The sequence below is a fragment of the Scyliorhinus torazame genome, chromosome 2 (assembly GCF_047496885.1).
Source record: "Scyliorhinus torazame isolate Kashiwa2021f chromosome 2, sScyTor2.1, whole genome shotgun sequence".
In the NCBI taxonomy this organism is placed as follows: domain Eukaryota; kingdom Metazoa; phylum Chordata; class Chondrichthyes; order Carcharhiniformes; family Scyliorhinidae; genus Scyliorhinus; species Scyliorhinus torazame.
The window spans coordinates 3,567,580-3,583,409 of NC_092708.1; the positions used below are offsets into that span (position 1 = coordinate 3,567,580).

The following is a 15,830-nucleotide window of genomic DNA, read 5'->3' on the forward strand; positions in this document are numbered from 1 at the left end:
AAACCCACGCAGACACGGGGAGAACGTGCAGACTCCACACAGACAGCGACCCAAGCTGGGAATCGAACCTGGGACCCTGGCGCTGTGAAGCAACAATGCTAACCCACTGCGCCACGCTGCCCATTATTATCTATTTTTGATCGTAAGGATGGGTGATGGTGGTGCCTGGGACATTGTGTGAGTCTGACTATGTCAGTCTGATGCTTCCCTAGACTGTGGCAGGCTCTCCAACACAAACCTTCATTTGTTAGAAAGGAGAAGTTTGCATTGGTTGGGGGAAGTCTGTCCGGTTTCATTCCTTATCAAATTTTATGTTGCAGTTTGATAGAACGGAATGTGTCACCTGGGCCATTTCAGAGGGAAGTTAAGTCAACCACATCTCTGTGGGCCTGGAGTCACAGGTAGGTCAGGTCAGGTCGGGAAGGCAGATTTCCTTCTCTAAAGGACATGAGTGAACCAGATGGATATTCTCAACAATTAATGATTGTTTCATGGTCACAATCACTGAAACTAGCTTTTTATTCCAGATTTATTCATTGAATTTAAATTCCACTGCAGGCCTGCGATGGATTTGAACGCACGCCCGCAGAGCAAGACTCAAGGTGGCGCCGGAGAGAGGCGGCTCTCTGTGAACTCTCCCTAACAGATCCTCTTTTTATTTATCTTACAATCGTTCTAATCTTTTCCCTATTAAGTATTTAATTCCTTTTCTTCCCATGTACTTAATGATCTGTTGAGCTGCTCGCAGAAAAATACTTTTCACTGTCCCTCGGTGCACGCGACAATAAACAAATCCAATCCAATCCGATCCCGAGCATTAAGCCGGGTCCCCGGATGACTGGTCCATTGAGAATGCGACCTCACCACCATCGCAGACACGTGAGGTCAAATGCCACCATGACAACTGTGGGATGCACATTCAATTCATTAAATAAATCTGGATATAAAATTAGTCTCAGTGATGTGACCACAAAGCTATGGTTGTGAAGCCTCACCTGGTTCACTATTGTTCCTTAGGGAATCTGCCGCCCTTACCCAGCCCGGCCTTGCCCAGCCTCGCCCAGCCCGGCCTCGCCCAGCCCAGCCTCGCCCAGCCCGGCCTCGCCCAGCCCGGCCTCGCCCAGCCCAGCCTCGCCCAGCCTCACCCAGCCCGGCCTCACCCAGCCCGGCCTCACCCAGCCTCGCCCAGCCTCGCCCAGCCCGGCCTCGCCCAGCCCGGCCTCACCCAGCCCAGCCTCACCCAGCCCGGCCTCACCCAGCCCAGCCTCGCCCGGCCTCGCCCAGCCCGGCCTCACCCAGCCCGGCCTCGCCCAGCCCGGCCTCGCCCAGCCCAGCCTCGCCCAGCCTCACCCAGCCCGGCCTCACCCAGCCTCACCCAGCCCGGCCTCGCCCAGCCCGGCCTCGCCCAGCCCAGCCTCGCCCAGCCTCACCCAGCCCAGCCTCGCCCAGCCTCACCCAGCCCGGCCTCGCCCAGCCCGGCCTCGCCCAGCCTCACCCAGCCCGGCCTCGCCCAGCCCAGCCTCGCCCAGCCCAGCCTCACCCAGCCCAGCCTCACCCGGCCTCACCCAGCCTCGCCCAGCCCGGCCTCACCCAGCCCAGCCTCGCCCAGCCCAGCCTCACCCAGCCCAGCCTCACCCGGCCTCACCCAGCCTCGCCCAGCCCAGCCTCGCCCAGCCTCGCCCAGCCCGGCCTCACCCAGCCCAGCCTCACCCAGCCTCGCCCAGCCTCACCCAGCCTCGCCCAGCCCAGCCTCGCCCAGCCTCACCCAGCCCGGCCTCACCCAGCCCGGCCTTACCCAGCCCAGCCTCGCCCAGCCTCGCCCAGCCCGGCCTCGCCCAGCCCGGCCTCACCCAGCCCGGCCTCGCCCGGCCTCGCCCAGCCCGCCCTCACCCAGCCTCGCCCGGCCTCACCCAGCCTCACCCAGCCCGGCCTCGCCCAGCCTCGCCCGGCCTCGCCCAGCCCGCCCTCACCCAGCCTCGCCCGGCCTCACCCAGCCTCACCCAGCCCGGCCTCACCCAGCCCGGCCTCACCCAGCCCGGCCTCGCCCTCGCCCAGCCCGGCCTCACCCAGCCCAGCCTCACCCAGCCCGGCCTCGCCCAGCCCGCCCTCACCCAGCCCGGCCTTCATGTGACTCCAGACCCACAGGAAAATATCTGATGAGAATGAAAGCGGGCCCCCACCCGGCATCGACCCAGGCAGCGCAAACAACAACGGTCCCTGCCGACCCTGCAAAGTCCTCCTCACTAACACCTGGGGGCTTGTGCCACAGTTGGGCGTTCTGCTCCCAGACTGGTCAGTAACAGCCTGACAGTCACACTGAACTAGACTGGTCATATTAATACTGTGGCTACCAGGGCAGGTCAGAGGCTGGGAATCCCACGGTGTGTAACTCACCCACTGACCCCCCAAAGCCTGTCCACCATCGACAAGGCACAAGTCAGGAGTGTGATGGAAAACTCTCCACTTGCCTGGATGAAGCAGCTCCAACAACACTCAAGAAGCTCAACACCATCCAGGACAAAGCAGCCCCGCTTGATTGCTCCCCTTCCACAAACATTCACTCCCTCCACCACCGATGAACATTGGCAGCCGTGTGCACCATCTACAAGATGCACTGCAGCAACTCACCAAGGTTCCCCAGGCAGCACCTTCCAAACCCACGACCACCACCATCTAGAAGGACAAGAGCAGCAGATACCTGGGAACCCCACCACCTGGAGGTTCCCCTCCAAGTCACTCACCACCCTGACTGGGAAATATATCGGCCGTTCCTTCACTGTCGCTGGGGCAACATCCTGGAACTCCCTCCCTAACAGCACAGTGGGTGTACCTACACCTCAGGGACTGCAGCGGTTCAAGAAGAAACACAATACCACAATGTTAAGGACAATTAGGGACGGATAATAAATGCTGGATAACCAGCGATGCACCATTCTGACCCAAACACTGGAGAGAGAGAGATGTCCCCCTCCGCCCTGTCACATGGGGAGTGCCCCTCCGCCCTGTCACATGGGGAGTGCCCCTCCGCCCTGTCACATGGGGAGTGCCCCTCCGCCCTGTCACATGGGGAGTGCCCCTCCGCCCTGTCACATGGGGAGTGCCCCTCCGCCCTGTCACATGGGGAGTGCCCCTCCGCCCTGACACATGGGGAGTGCCCCTCCGCCCTGACACATGGGGAGTGCCCCTCCGCCCTGTCACATGGGGAGTGCCCCTCCGCCCTGACACATGGGGAGTGCCCCTCCGCCCTGACACATGGGGAGTGCCCCTCCACCCTGTCACATGGGGAGTGCCCCTCCGCCCTGTCACATGGGGAGTGCCCCTCCGCCCTGTCACATGGGGAGTGCCCCTCCGCCCTGACACATGGGGAGTGCCCCTCCGCCCTGACACATGCGGAGTGCCCCTCCGCCCTGACACATGGGGAGTGCCCCTCCGCCCTGTCACATGGGGAGTGCCCTCCGCCCTGACACATGGGGAGTGCCCCTCCGCCCTGTCACATGGGGAGTGCCCCTCCGCCCTGACACATGGGGAGTGCCCCTCCGCCCTGTCACATGGGGAGTGCCCCTCCGCCCTGACACATGGGGAGTGCCCTCCGCCCTGTCACATGGGGAGTTTGCTTCCTGCCCCCATTAATTCTCCGGGAGGGATTATTGATGCTCTTTTCCTTGTGTTTCAGGCTGCAGATTCCCGGGATTCTATGTCCATGGCACTCTATTCCCAGTGTTTTTCCTGGATCATTAGGAAAATCAATGCAAAGATCAAAGGGAAAGAGAGTTTCAAATCCATTGCCATCCTCGACATCTTTGGTTTCGAAAACTTTGAGGTGGGTGTTGAGTTGAGGATGTAACCGAGGAGATTGAGGATGGGGAGGGAAGCTGACCCCCTAACCTCTGCACCCGCCATTGGCGAAGCATGCAATAGGGAGGGGTGAAGGGTCAAGAGGTCATGGTGAGGCTTCAAGGGCTGGTTAAGTGCTAAGGAGGTGAGGGGTTGAGAGGCCATGGTGAGAGGTTGAGTGGTGAGGGGTTACGGCGTACAATCCTGGCACTGACACCTTTCTCCACAGATTAACCGCTTTGAACAATTCAACATCAACTTCGCGAATGAGAAACTGCAGGAATATTTCAACAAACACATCTTCTCTCTGGAACAACTGGAGTACAACAGGTAAGGCCATCTCCTCAAGGTCCCCCTCCCCGAGCTCCCCTCAGACCATCTCCACCCCCCTCAGCTCCCCTCAGCCCATCTCCCCGAGGTCCCCCTCCCCGAGCTCCCCCTCCCCGAGCTCCCCCTCCCCGAGCTCTCCCTCCCCCAGCTCCCCCTCAGCCCATCACCCTGAGCTCCCACTCCCCGAGCTCCCTCTCAGACCATCTCCACCCCCCTCAGCTTCCCTCAGCCCATCTCCTCGAGGTCCCCCTCCCCGAGCTCCCCCTCAAACCATCTCCACCCCCCTCAGCTTCCCTCAGCCCATCTCCCCGAGGTCCCCTCCCCGAGCTCTCCCTCCCCCAACTCCCCCTCAGCCCATCTCCCCGAGCTCCCCCTCCCCGAGCTCCCTCTCCCCGAGCTCTCCCTCCCCCAGCTCCCCCTCAGCCCATCACCCTGAGCTCCCCCTCCCCGAACTCCCCCTCCTCGAGCTCCCCCTCCCCGAGCTCCCCCTCAGCCCATCACCCTGAGCTCCCCCTCCCCGAGCTCCCCCCCAGCTCCCCCTCAGCCCAACCTCACACCCATCCTATAAATCCTACCTCCGTCCCATTGATCCCATTCCCTGCCACCCATCCCCAGCTCCTGGGGAAATTGATACAGACACATGTCCATCTTTGTTTATTTCTATAGGGAAGGGATGAGTTGGGAAGCGATTGACTGGATGGATAATGCGGAGTGCCTCGACCTGATTGAAAAGGTAAGGAGCTCCTCAAATCTCAAAGACAAGAAAAGCAGCAAATCCCCTTGGAAATAACCAAAGAGTTAAACTTGATACCAAAACAACAAACATGCCCGTAAGTTCGCTCAATGTCCACAACACTTACAGCAACACAATGGCACAGGAAAATCAGCAAAGTACCACACAGGCATCACAGACAGTGTCGAGGGAGCTTTACTCTGTATCTAACCCATGCTCTACCTGTCCTGGGAGTGTTTGATGGGGACAGTGTAGAGGGAGCTTTACTCTGTATCTAACCCCGTGCTGTACCTGTCCTGGGAGTGTTTGATGGGGACAGTGTAGAGGGAGCTTTACTCTGTATCTAACCCCGTGCTGTACCTGGCCTGGGAGTGTTTGATGGGGACAGTGTAGAGGGAGCTTTACTCTGTATCTAACCCTGTGCTGTACCTGTCCTGGGAGCGTTTGATGGGGAAAGTGTAGAGGGAACTTTACTCTGTATCTAACCCCGTGCTGTACCTGTCCTGGGAATGTTTGATGGGGACAGTGTAGAGGGAGCTTTACTCTGTATCTAACCCCGTGCTGTACCTGTCCTGGGAGTGTTTGATGGGGACAGAGTAGAGGGAGCTTTACTCTGTATCTAACCCTGTGCTGTACCTGTCCTGGGAATGTTTGATGGGAGACAGTGTAGAGGGAGCTTTACTCTGTATCTAACCCCGTGCTGTACCTGTCCTGGGAGTGTTTGATGGGGACAATGTAGAGGGACCTTTACTCTGCATCTAACCCCGTGCTGTACCTGTCCTGGGAGTGTTTGATGGGAACAGTGTCGAGGGAGCTTTACTCTGTATCTAGCCCTGTGCTGTACCTGTCCTGGGAGTGTTTGATGGGAACAGTGTCGAGGGAGCTTTACTCTGTATCTAACCCCATGCTGCACCTGTCCTGGGTGTGTTTGATGGAGACAGTGTGGAGGGACCTTTACTCTGCATCTAACCCCGTGCTGTACCTGTCCTGGGAGTGTTTGATGGGAACAGTGTCGAGGGAGCTTTACTCTGTATCTAGCCCTGTGCTGTACCTGTCCTGGGAGTGTTTGATGGGAACAGTGTCGAGGGAGCTTTACTCTGTATCTAACCCCATGCTGCACCTGTCCTGGGTGTGTTTGATGGAGACAGTGTGGAGGGAGCTTTACTCTGTATCAAACCCCGTGCTGTACCTGTCCTGGGAGTGTTTGATGGGGACAATATAGAGGGACCTTTATTCTGTATCAAACCCCGTGCTGTATCTGTCCTGGGAGTGTTTGATGGGGACAGTGTAGAGGGAGCTTTACTCTGTATCTAACCCCGTGTTGTGCCTGTCCTGGGAGTGTTTGATGGGGACAGTGAAGAGGGAGCTTTACTCTGTATCTAACCCCGTGCTGTACCTGTCCTGGGAGTGTTTGATGGGGACAGAGTAGAGGGAGCTTTACTCTGTATCTAACCCCGTGCTGCACCTGTCCTGGGAGTGTTTGATGGGGACAGAGTAGAGGGAGCTTTACTCTGTATCTAACCCCGTGCTGCACCTGTCCTGGGAGTGTTTGATGGGGACAGTGTAGAGGGAGCTTTACTCTGTATCTAACCCCGTGCTGTACCTGTCCTGGGAGTGTTTGATGGGGACAGTGTAGAGGGAGCTTTACTCTGTATCTAACCCCGTGCTGTACCTGTCCTGGGAGTGTTTGATGGAGACAGTGTAGAGGGAGGTTTACTCTGTATCTAACCCCGTGCTGTACCTGTCCTGGGAGTGTTTGATGGGGACAGAGTAGAGGGAGCTTTACTCTGTATCTAACCCTGTGCTGTACCTGTCCTGGGAATGTTTGATGGGAGACAGTGTAGAGGGAGCTTTACTCTGTATCTAACCCCGTGCTGTACCTGTCCTGGGAGTGTTTGATGGGGACAATGTAGAGGGACCTTTACTCTGCATCTAACCCCGTGCTGTACCTGTCCTGGGAGTGTTTGATGGGAACAGTGTCGAGGGAGCTTTACTCTGTATCTAGCCCTGTGCTGTACCTGTCCTGGGAGTGTTTGATGGGAACAGTGTCGAGGGAGCTTTACTCCGTATCTAATCCCATGCTGCACCTGTCCTGGGTGTGTTTGATGGAGACAGTGTGGAGGGAGCTTTACTCTGTATCAAACCCCGTGCTGTACCTGTCCTGGGAGTGTTTGATGGGGACAATATAGAGGGACCTTTATTCTGTATCAAACCCCGTGCTGTATCTGTCCTGGGAGTGTTTGATGGGGACAGTGTAGAGGGAGCTTTACTCTGTATCTAACCCCGTGTTGTGCCTGTCCTGGGAGTGTTTGATGGGGACAGTGAAGAGGGAGCTTTACTCTGTATCTAACCCCGTGCTGTACCTGTCCTGGGAGTGTTTGATGGGGACAGAGTAGAGGGAGCTTTACTCTGTATCTAACCCCGTGCTGCACCTGTCCTGGGAGTGTTTGATGGGGACAGAGTAGAGGGAGCTTTACTCTGTATCTAACCCCGTGCTGCACCTGTCCTGGGAGTGTTTGATGGGGACAGTGTAGAGGGAGCTTTACTCTGTATCTAACCCCGTGCTGTACCTGTCCTGGGAGTGTTTGATGGGGACAGTGTAGAGGGAGCTTTACTCTGTATCTAACCCCGTGCTGTACCTGTCCTGGGAGTGTTTGATGGAGACAGTGTAGAGGGAGGTTTACTCTGTATCTAACCCCGTGCTGTACCTGTCCTGGGAGTGTTTGATGGGGACAGTGTAGAGGGAGCTTTACTCTGTATCTAACCCCGTGCTGTACCTGTCCTGGGAGTGTTTGATGGGGACAGTGTAGAGGGAGCTTTACTCTGTACCTAACCCCGTGCTGTACCTGTCCTGGGAGTGTTTGGTGGGGACAGTGTAGAGGGAGATTTACTCTGTATCTAACCCCGTGCTGTACCTGTCCTGGGAGTGTTTGATGGGGACAGTGAAGAGGGAGCTTTACTCTGTATCTAACCCCGTGCTGTACCTGTCCTGGGAGTGTTTGATGGGGACAGTGTAGAGGTAGCTTTACTCTGTATCTAACCCTGTGCTGTACCTGTCCTGGGAGTGTTTGATGGGGACAGTGTAGAGGGAGCTTTACTCTGTATCTAACCCCGTGCTGTACCTGTCCTGGGAGTGTTTGATGGGCACAATGTAGAGGGAGTTGTACTCTGTATCTAACCCCGTGCTGTACCTGTCCTGGGAGTGTTTGATGGGGACAGTGTAGAGGGAGCTTTACTCTGTATCTAACCCCATGCTGTACCTGTCCTGGGAGTGTTTGATGGGGACAGTGTAGAGGGAGCTTTACTCTGTATCTAACCCCGTGCTGTACCTGGCCTGGGAGTGTTTGGTGGGGAAAGTGTAGAGGGAGCTTTACTCTGTATCTAACCCTGTGCTGTACCTGTCCTGGGAGCGTTTGATGGGGAAAGTGTAGAGGGAACTTTACTCTGTATCTAACCCCGTGCTGTACCTGTCCTGGGAGTGTTTGATGGGGACAGAGTAGAGGGAGCTTTACTCTGTATCTAACCCTGTGCTGTACCTGTCCTGGGAGCGTTTGATGGGGAAAGTGTAGAGGGAGCTTTACTCTGTATCTAACCCTGCGCTGTACCTGTCCTGGGAATGTTTGATGGGGACAGTGTAGAGGGAGCTTTGCTCTGTATCTAACCCCGTGCTGTTCCTGTCCTGGGAGTGTTTGATGGGGACAATGTAGAGGGACCTTTACTCTGCATCTAACCCCGTGCTGTACCTGTCCTGGGAGTGTTTGATGGGAACAGTGTCGAGGGAGCTTTACTCTGTATCTAGCCCCGTGCTGTACCTGTCCTGGGAGTGTTTGATGGGAACAGTGTCGAGGGAGCTTTACTCTGTATCTAACCCCATGCTGCACCTGTCCTGGGTGTGTTTGATGGAGACAGTGTGGAGGGAGCTTTACTCTGTATCAAACCCCGTGCTGTACCTGTCCTGGGAGTGTTTGATGGGGACAGTGAAGAGGGAGCTTTACTCTGTATCTAACCCCGTGCTGTACCTGTCCTGGGAGTGTTTGATGGGGACAGAGTAGAGGGAGCTTTACTCTGTATCTAACCCCGTGCTGCACCTGTCCTGGGAGTGTTTGATGGGGACAGAGTAGAGGGAGCTTTACTCTGTATCTAACCCCGTGCTGCACCTGTCCTGGGAGTGTTTGATGGGGACAGTGTAGAGGGAGCTTTACTCTGTATCTAACCCCGTGCTGTACCTGTCCTGGGAGTGTTTGATGGGGACAGTGTAGAGGGAGCTTTACTCTGTATCTAACCCCGTGCTGTACCTGTCCTGGGAGTGTTTGATGGAGACAGTGTAGAGGGAGGTTTACTCTGTATCTAACCCCGTGCTGTACCAGTCCTGGGAGTGTTTGATGGGGACAGTGTAGAGGGAGCTTTACTCTGTATCTAACCCAGGGCTGTACCTGTCCTGGGAATTTTTGATGGGGACAGTGTAGAGGGAGCTTTACTCTGTACCTAACCCCGTGCTGTACCTGTCCTGGGAGTGTTTGGTGGGGACAGTGTAGAGGGAGATTTACTCTGTATCTAACCCCGTGCTGTACCTGTCCTGGGAGTGTTTGATGGGGACAGTGAAGAGGGAGCTTTACTCTGTATCTAACCCCGTGCTGTACCTGTCCTGGGAGTGTTTGATGGGGACAGTGTAGAGATAGCTTTACTCTGTATCTGACCCTGTGCTGTACCTGTCCTGGGAGTGTTTGATGGGGACAGTGTAGAGGGAGCTTTACTCTGTATCTAACCCCGTGCTGTACCTGTCCTGGGAGTGTTTGATGGGCACAATGTAGAGGGAGTTGTACTCTGTATCTAACCCCGTGGTGTACCTGTCCTGGGAGTGTTTGATGGGGACAGTGTAGAGGGAGCTTTACTCTGTATCTAACCCCGTGTTGTGCCTGTCCTGGGAGTGTTTGATGGGGACAGTGAAGAGGGAGCTTTACTCTGTATCTAACCCCGTGCTGTACCTGTCCTGGGAGTGTTTGATGGGGACAGAGTAGAGGGAGCTTTACTCTGTATCTAACCCCGTGCTGCACCTGTCCTGGGAGTGTTTGATGGGGACAGAGTAGAGGGAGCTTTACTCTGTATCTAACCCCGTGCTGCACCTGTCCTGGGAGTGTTTGATGGGGACAGTGTAGAGGGAGCTTTACTCTGTATCTAACCCCGTGCTGTACCTGTCCTGGGAGTGTTTGATGGGGACAGTGTAGAGGGAGCTTTACTCTGTATCTAACCCCGTGCTGTACCTGTCCTGGGAGTGTTTGATGGAGACAGTGTAGAGGGAGGTTTACTCTGTATCTAACCCCGTGCTGTACCTGTCCTGGGAGTGTTTGATGGGGACAGAGTAGAGGGAGCTTTACTCTGTATCTAACCCTGTGCTGTACCTGTCCTGGGAATGTTTGATGGGAGACAGTGTAGAGGGAGCTTTACTCTGTATCTAACCCCGTGCTGTACCTGTCCTGGGAGTGTTTGATGGGGACAATGTAGAGGGACCTTTACTCTGCATCTAACCCCGTGCTGTACCTGTCCTGGGAGTGTTTGATGGGAACAGTGTCGAGGGAGCTTTACTCTGTATCTAGCCCTGTGCTGTACCTGTCCTGGGAGTGTTTGATGGGAACAGTGTCGAGGGAGCTTTACTCCGTGTCTAATCCCATGCTGCACCTGTCCTGGGTGTGTTTGATGGAGACAGTGTGGAGGGAGCTTTACTCTGTATCAAACCCCGTGCTGTACCTGTCCTGGGAGTGTTTGATGGGGACAATATAGAGGGACCTTTATTCTGTATCAAACCCCGTGCTGTATCTGTCCTGGGAGTGTTTGATGGGGACAGTGTAGAGGGAGCTTTACTCTGTATCTAACCCCGTGTTGTGCCTGTCCTGGGAGTGTTTGATGGGGACAGTGAAGAGGGAGCTTTACTCTGTATCTAACCCCGTGCTGTACCTGTCCTGGGAGTGTTTGATGGGGACAGAGTAGAGGGAGCTTTACTCTGTATCTAACCCCGTGCTGCACCTGTCCTGGGAGTGTTTGATGGGGACAGTGTAGAGGGAGCTTTACTCTGTATCTAACCCCGTGCTGTACCTGTCCTGGGAGTGTTTGATGGGGACAGTGTAGAGGGAGCTTTACTCTGTATCTAACCCCGTGCTGTACCTGTCCTGGGAGTGTTTGATGGAGACAGTGTAGAGGGAGGTTTACTCTGTATCTAACCCCGTGCTGTACCTGTCCTGGGAGTGTTTGATGGGGACAGTGTAGAGGGAGCTTTACTCTGTATCTAACCCCGTGCTGTACCTGTCCTGGGAGTGTTTGATGGGGACAGTGTAGAGGGAGCTTTACTCTGTACCTAACCCCGTGCTGTACCTGTCCTGGGAGTGTTTGGTGGGGACAGTGTAGAGGGAGATTTACTCTGTATCTAACCCCGTGCTGTACCTGTCCTGGGAGTGTTTGATGGGGACAGTGAAGAGGGAGCTTTACTCTGTATCTAACCCCGTGCTGTACCTGTCCTGGGAGTGTTTGATGGGGACAGTGTAGAGGTAGCTTTACTCTGTATCTAACCCTGTGCTGTACCTGTCCTGGGAGTGTTTGATGGGGACAGTGTAGAGGGAGCTTTACTCTGTATCTAACCCCGTGCTGTACCTGTCCTGGGAGTGTTTGATGGGCACAATGTAGAGGGAGTTGTACTCTGTATCTAACCCCGTGCTGTACCTGTCCTGGGAGTGTTTGATGGGGACAGTGTAGAGGGAGCTTTACTCTGTATCTAACCCCATGCTGTACCTGTCCTGGGAGTGTTTGATGGGGACAGTGTAGAGGGAGCTTTACTCTGTATCTAACCCCGTGCTGTACCTGGCCTGGGAGTGTTTGGTGGGGAAAGTGTAGAGGGAGCTTTACTCTGTATCTAACCCTGTGCTGTACCTGTCCTGGGAGCGTTTGATGGGGAAAGTGTAGAGGGAACTTTACTCTGTATCTAACCCCGTGCTGTACCTGTCCTGGGAGTGTTTGATGGGGACAGAGTAGAGGGAGCTTTACTCTGTATCTAACCCTGTGCTGTACCTGTCCTGGGAGCGTTTGATGGGGAAAGTGTAGAGGGAGCTTTACTCTGTATCTAACCCTGCGCTGTACCTGTCCTGGGAATGTTTGATGGGGACAGTGTAGAGGGAGCTTTGCTCTGTATCTAACCCCGTGCTGTTCCTGTCCTGGGAGTGTTTGATGGGGACAATGTAGAGGGACCTTTACTCTGCATCTAACCCCGTGCTGTACCTGTCCTGGGAGTGTTTGATGGGAACAGTGTCGAGGGAGCTTTACTCTGTATCTAGCCCCGTGCTGTACCTGTCCTGGGAGTGTTTGATGGGAACAGTGTCGAGGGAGCTTTACTCTGTATCTAACCCCATGCTGCACCTGTCCTGGGTGTGTTTGATGGAGACAGTGTGGAGGGAGCTTTACTCTGTATCAAACCCCGTGCTGTACCTGTCCTGGGAGTGTTTGATGGGGACAGTGAAGAGGGAGCTTTACTCTGTATCTAACCCCGTGCTGTACCTGTCCTGGGAGTGTTTGATGGGGACAGAGTAGAGGGAGCTTTACTCTGTATCTAACCCCGTGCTGCACCTGTCCTGGGAGTGTTTGATGGGGACAGAGTAGAGGGAGCTTTACTCTGTATCTAACCCCGTGCTGCACCTGTCCTGGGAGTGTTTGATGGGGACAGTGTAGAGGGAGCTTTACTCTGTATCTAACCCCGTGCTGTACCTGTCCTGGGAGTGTTTGATGGGGACAGTGTAGAGGGAGCTTTACTCTGTATCTAACCCCGTGCTGTACCTGTCCTGGGAGTGTTTGATGGAGACAGTGTAGAGGGAGGTTTACTCTGTATCTAACCCCGTGCTGTACCAGTCCTGGGAGTGTTTGATGGGGACAGTGTAGAGGGAGCTTTACTCTGTATCTAACCCAGGGCTGTACCTGTCCTGGGAATTTTTGATGGGGACAGTGTAGAGGGAGCTTTACTCTGTACCTAACCCCGTGCTGTACCTGTCCTGGGAGTGTTTGGTGGGGACAGTGTAGAGGGAGATTTACTCTGTATCTAACCCCGTGCTGTACCTGTCCTGGGAGTGTTTGATGGGGACAGTGAAGAGGGAGCTTTACTCTGTATCTAACCCCGTGCTGTACCTGTCCTGGGAGTGTTTGATGGGGACAGTGTAGAGATAGCTTTACTCTGTATCTGACCCTGTGCTGTACCTGTCCTGGGAGTGTTTGATGGGGACAGTGTAGAGGGAGCTTTACTCTGTATCTAACCCCGTGCTGTACCTGTCCTGGGAGTGTTTGATGGGCACAATGTAGAGGGAGTTGTACTCTGTATCTAACCCCGTGGTGTACCTGTCCTGGGAGTGTTTGATGGGGACAGTGTAGAGGGAGCTTTACTCTGTATCTAACCCCGTGCTGTACCTGTCCTGGGAGTGTTTGATGGGGACAGTGTAGAGGGAGCTTTACTCTGTATCTAACTCCGTGCTGTACCTGTCCTGGGAGTGTTTGATGGAGACAGTGTAGAGGGAGTTGTACTCTGTATCTAACCCCGTGCTGTGCCTGTCCTGGGAGTGTTTGATGGGGACAGTGTAGAGGGAGTTTACTCTGTATCTAACCCAGTGCTGGACCTGTCCTGGGAGTGTTTGATGGGGACAGTGTAGAGGGAGCTTTACTCTGTACCTAACCCCGTGCTGTACCTGTCCTGGGAGTGTTTGGTGGGGACAGTGTAGAGGGAGCTTTACTCTGTATCTAACCCTGTACTGTATCTGTCCTGGGAGTGTTTGATGGGGACAGTGTAGAGGTAGCTTTCCTCTGTATCTAACCCTGTGCTGTACCTGTCCTGGGAGTGTTTGATGGGGACAGTGTAGAGGGCGCTTTACTCTCTATCTAACCCTGTGCTGTACCTGTCCTGGGAGTGTTTGATGGAGACAGTATAGAGGGAGCTTTACTCTGTATCTATCCCCGTGCTGTACCTGTCCTGGGAGTGTTTGATGGAGACAGTGTAGAGGGAGCTTTACTCTGTATCTAACCCCATGCTGTACCTGTCCTGGGTGTGTTTGATGGAGACAGTGTGGAGGGAGCTTTACTCTGTATCAAACCCCGTGCTGTACCTGTCCTGGGAGTGTTTGATGGGGACAATATAGAGGGACCTTTATTCTGTATCAAACCCCGTGCTGTATCTGTCCTGGGAGTGTTTGATGGGGACAGTGTAGAGGGAGCTTTACTCTGTATCTAACCCCGTGCTGTGCCTGTCCTGGGAGTGTTTGATGGGGACAGTGTAGAGGGAGCTTTACTCTGGATCTAACCCCGTGCTGTACCTGTCCTGGGAGTGTTTGATGGGGACAGTGTAGAGGGAGCTTTACTCTGTATCTAACCCCGTGCTGTACCTGTCCTGGGAATGTTTGATGGGGACAGTGTCGAGGGAGCTTTACTCTGTATCTAACCCCGTGCTGTACCTGTCCTGGGAGTGTTTGATGGGGACAGTGTAGAGGGAGCTTTACCCTGTATCTAACCCCGTGCTGTTCCTGTCCTGTGAGTGTTTGATGGGGACAGTGTAGAGGGAGCTTTACTCTGTATCTAACCCCGTGCTGTACCTGTCCTGGGAGTGTTTGATGGGGATAGTGTAGAGGGAGCTTTACTCTGTATCTAACCCCGTGCTGTACCTGTCCTGGGAGTGTTTGATGGGGACAGTGTAGAGGGAGGTTTACTCTGTATCTAACCCCGTGCTGTACCTGTCCTGGGAGTGTTTGATGGGCACAATGTAGAGGGAGTTGTACTCTGTATCTAACCCCGTGCTGTACCTGTCCTGGGAGTGTTTGATGGGGACAGTGTAGAGGGAGCTTTACTCTGTATCTAACCCCGTGCTGTACCTGTCCTGGGAGTGTTTGATGGGGACAGTGTAGAGGGAGCTTTACTCTGTATCTAACTCTGTGCTGTACCTGTCCTGGGAGTGTTTGATGGAGACAGTGTAGAGGGAGTTGTACTCTGTATCTAACCCCGTGCTGTGCCTGTCCTGGGAGTGTTTGATGGGGACAGTGTAGAGGGAGTTTACTCTGTATCTAACCCAGTGCTGGACCTGTCCTGGGAGTGTTTGATGGGGACAGTGTAGAGGGAGCTTTACTCTGTACCTAACCCCGTGCTGTACCTGTCCTGGGAGTGTTTGGTGGGGACAGTGTAGAGGGAGCTTTACTCTGTATCTAACCCTGTACTGTATCTGTCCTGGGAGTGTTTGATGGGGACAGTGTAGAGGTAGCTTTCCTCTGTATCTAACCCTGTGCTGTACCTGTCCTGGGAGTGTTTGATGGGGACAGTGTAGAGGACGCTTTACTCTCTATCTAACCCTGTGCTGTACCTGTCCTGGGAGTGTTTGATGGAGACAGTATAGAGGGAGCTTTACTCTGTATCTATCCCCGTGCTGTACCTGTCCTGGGAGTGTTTGATGGAGACAGTGTAGAGGGAGCTTTACTCTGTATCTAACCCCATGCTGTACCTGTCCTGGGTGTGTTTGATGGAGACAGTGTGGAGGGAGCTTTACTCTGTATCAAACCCCGTGCTGTACCTGTCCTGGGAGTGTTTGATGGGGAAAATATAGAGGGACCTTTATTCTGTATCAAACCCCGTGCTGTATCTGTCCTGGGAGTGTTTGATGGGGACAGTGTAGAGGGAGCTTTACTCTGTATCTAACCCCGTGCTGTGCCTGTCCTGGGAGTGTTTGATGGGGACAGTGTAGAGGGAGCTTTACTCTGGATCTAACCCCGTGCTGTACCTGTCCTGGGAGTGTTTGATGGGGACAGTGTAGAGGGAGCTTTACTCTGTATCTAACCCCGTGCTGTACCTGTCCTGGGAATGTTTGATGGGGACAGTGTCGAGGGAGCTTTACTCTGTATCTAACCCCGTGCTGTACCTGTCCTGGGAGTGT

At 54.6% G+C, this 15,830-nt stretch overlaps 1 protein-coding gene across 1 annotated transcript in view; it reads left to right on the forward strand.

Moving 5' to 3' along the window:
• LOC140385688 (unconventional myosin-X-like) overlaps window positions 1-15,830 on the forward strand; it is a 706,039-nt gene that overhangs the window by 343,086 nt on the left and 347,123 nt on the right. The window contains exons 12-14 of the mRNA XM_072468099.1: window positions 3,674-3,820; window positions 4,064-4,164; window positions 4,831-4,897. Of these exons, the coding sequence (XP_072324200.1) occupies window positions 3,674-3,820; window positions 4,064-4,164; window positions 4,831-4,897 (315 nt within the window). The remainder of the gene's footprint in view (window positions 1-3,673; window positions 3,821-4,063; window positions 4,165-4,830; window positions 4,898-15,830) is intronic.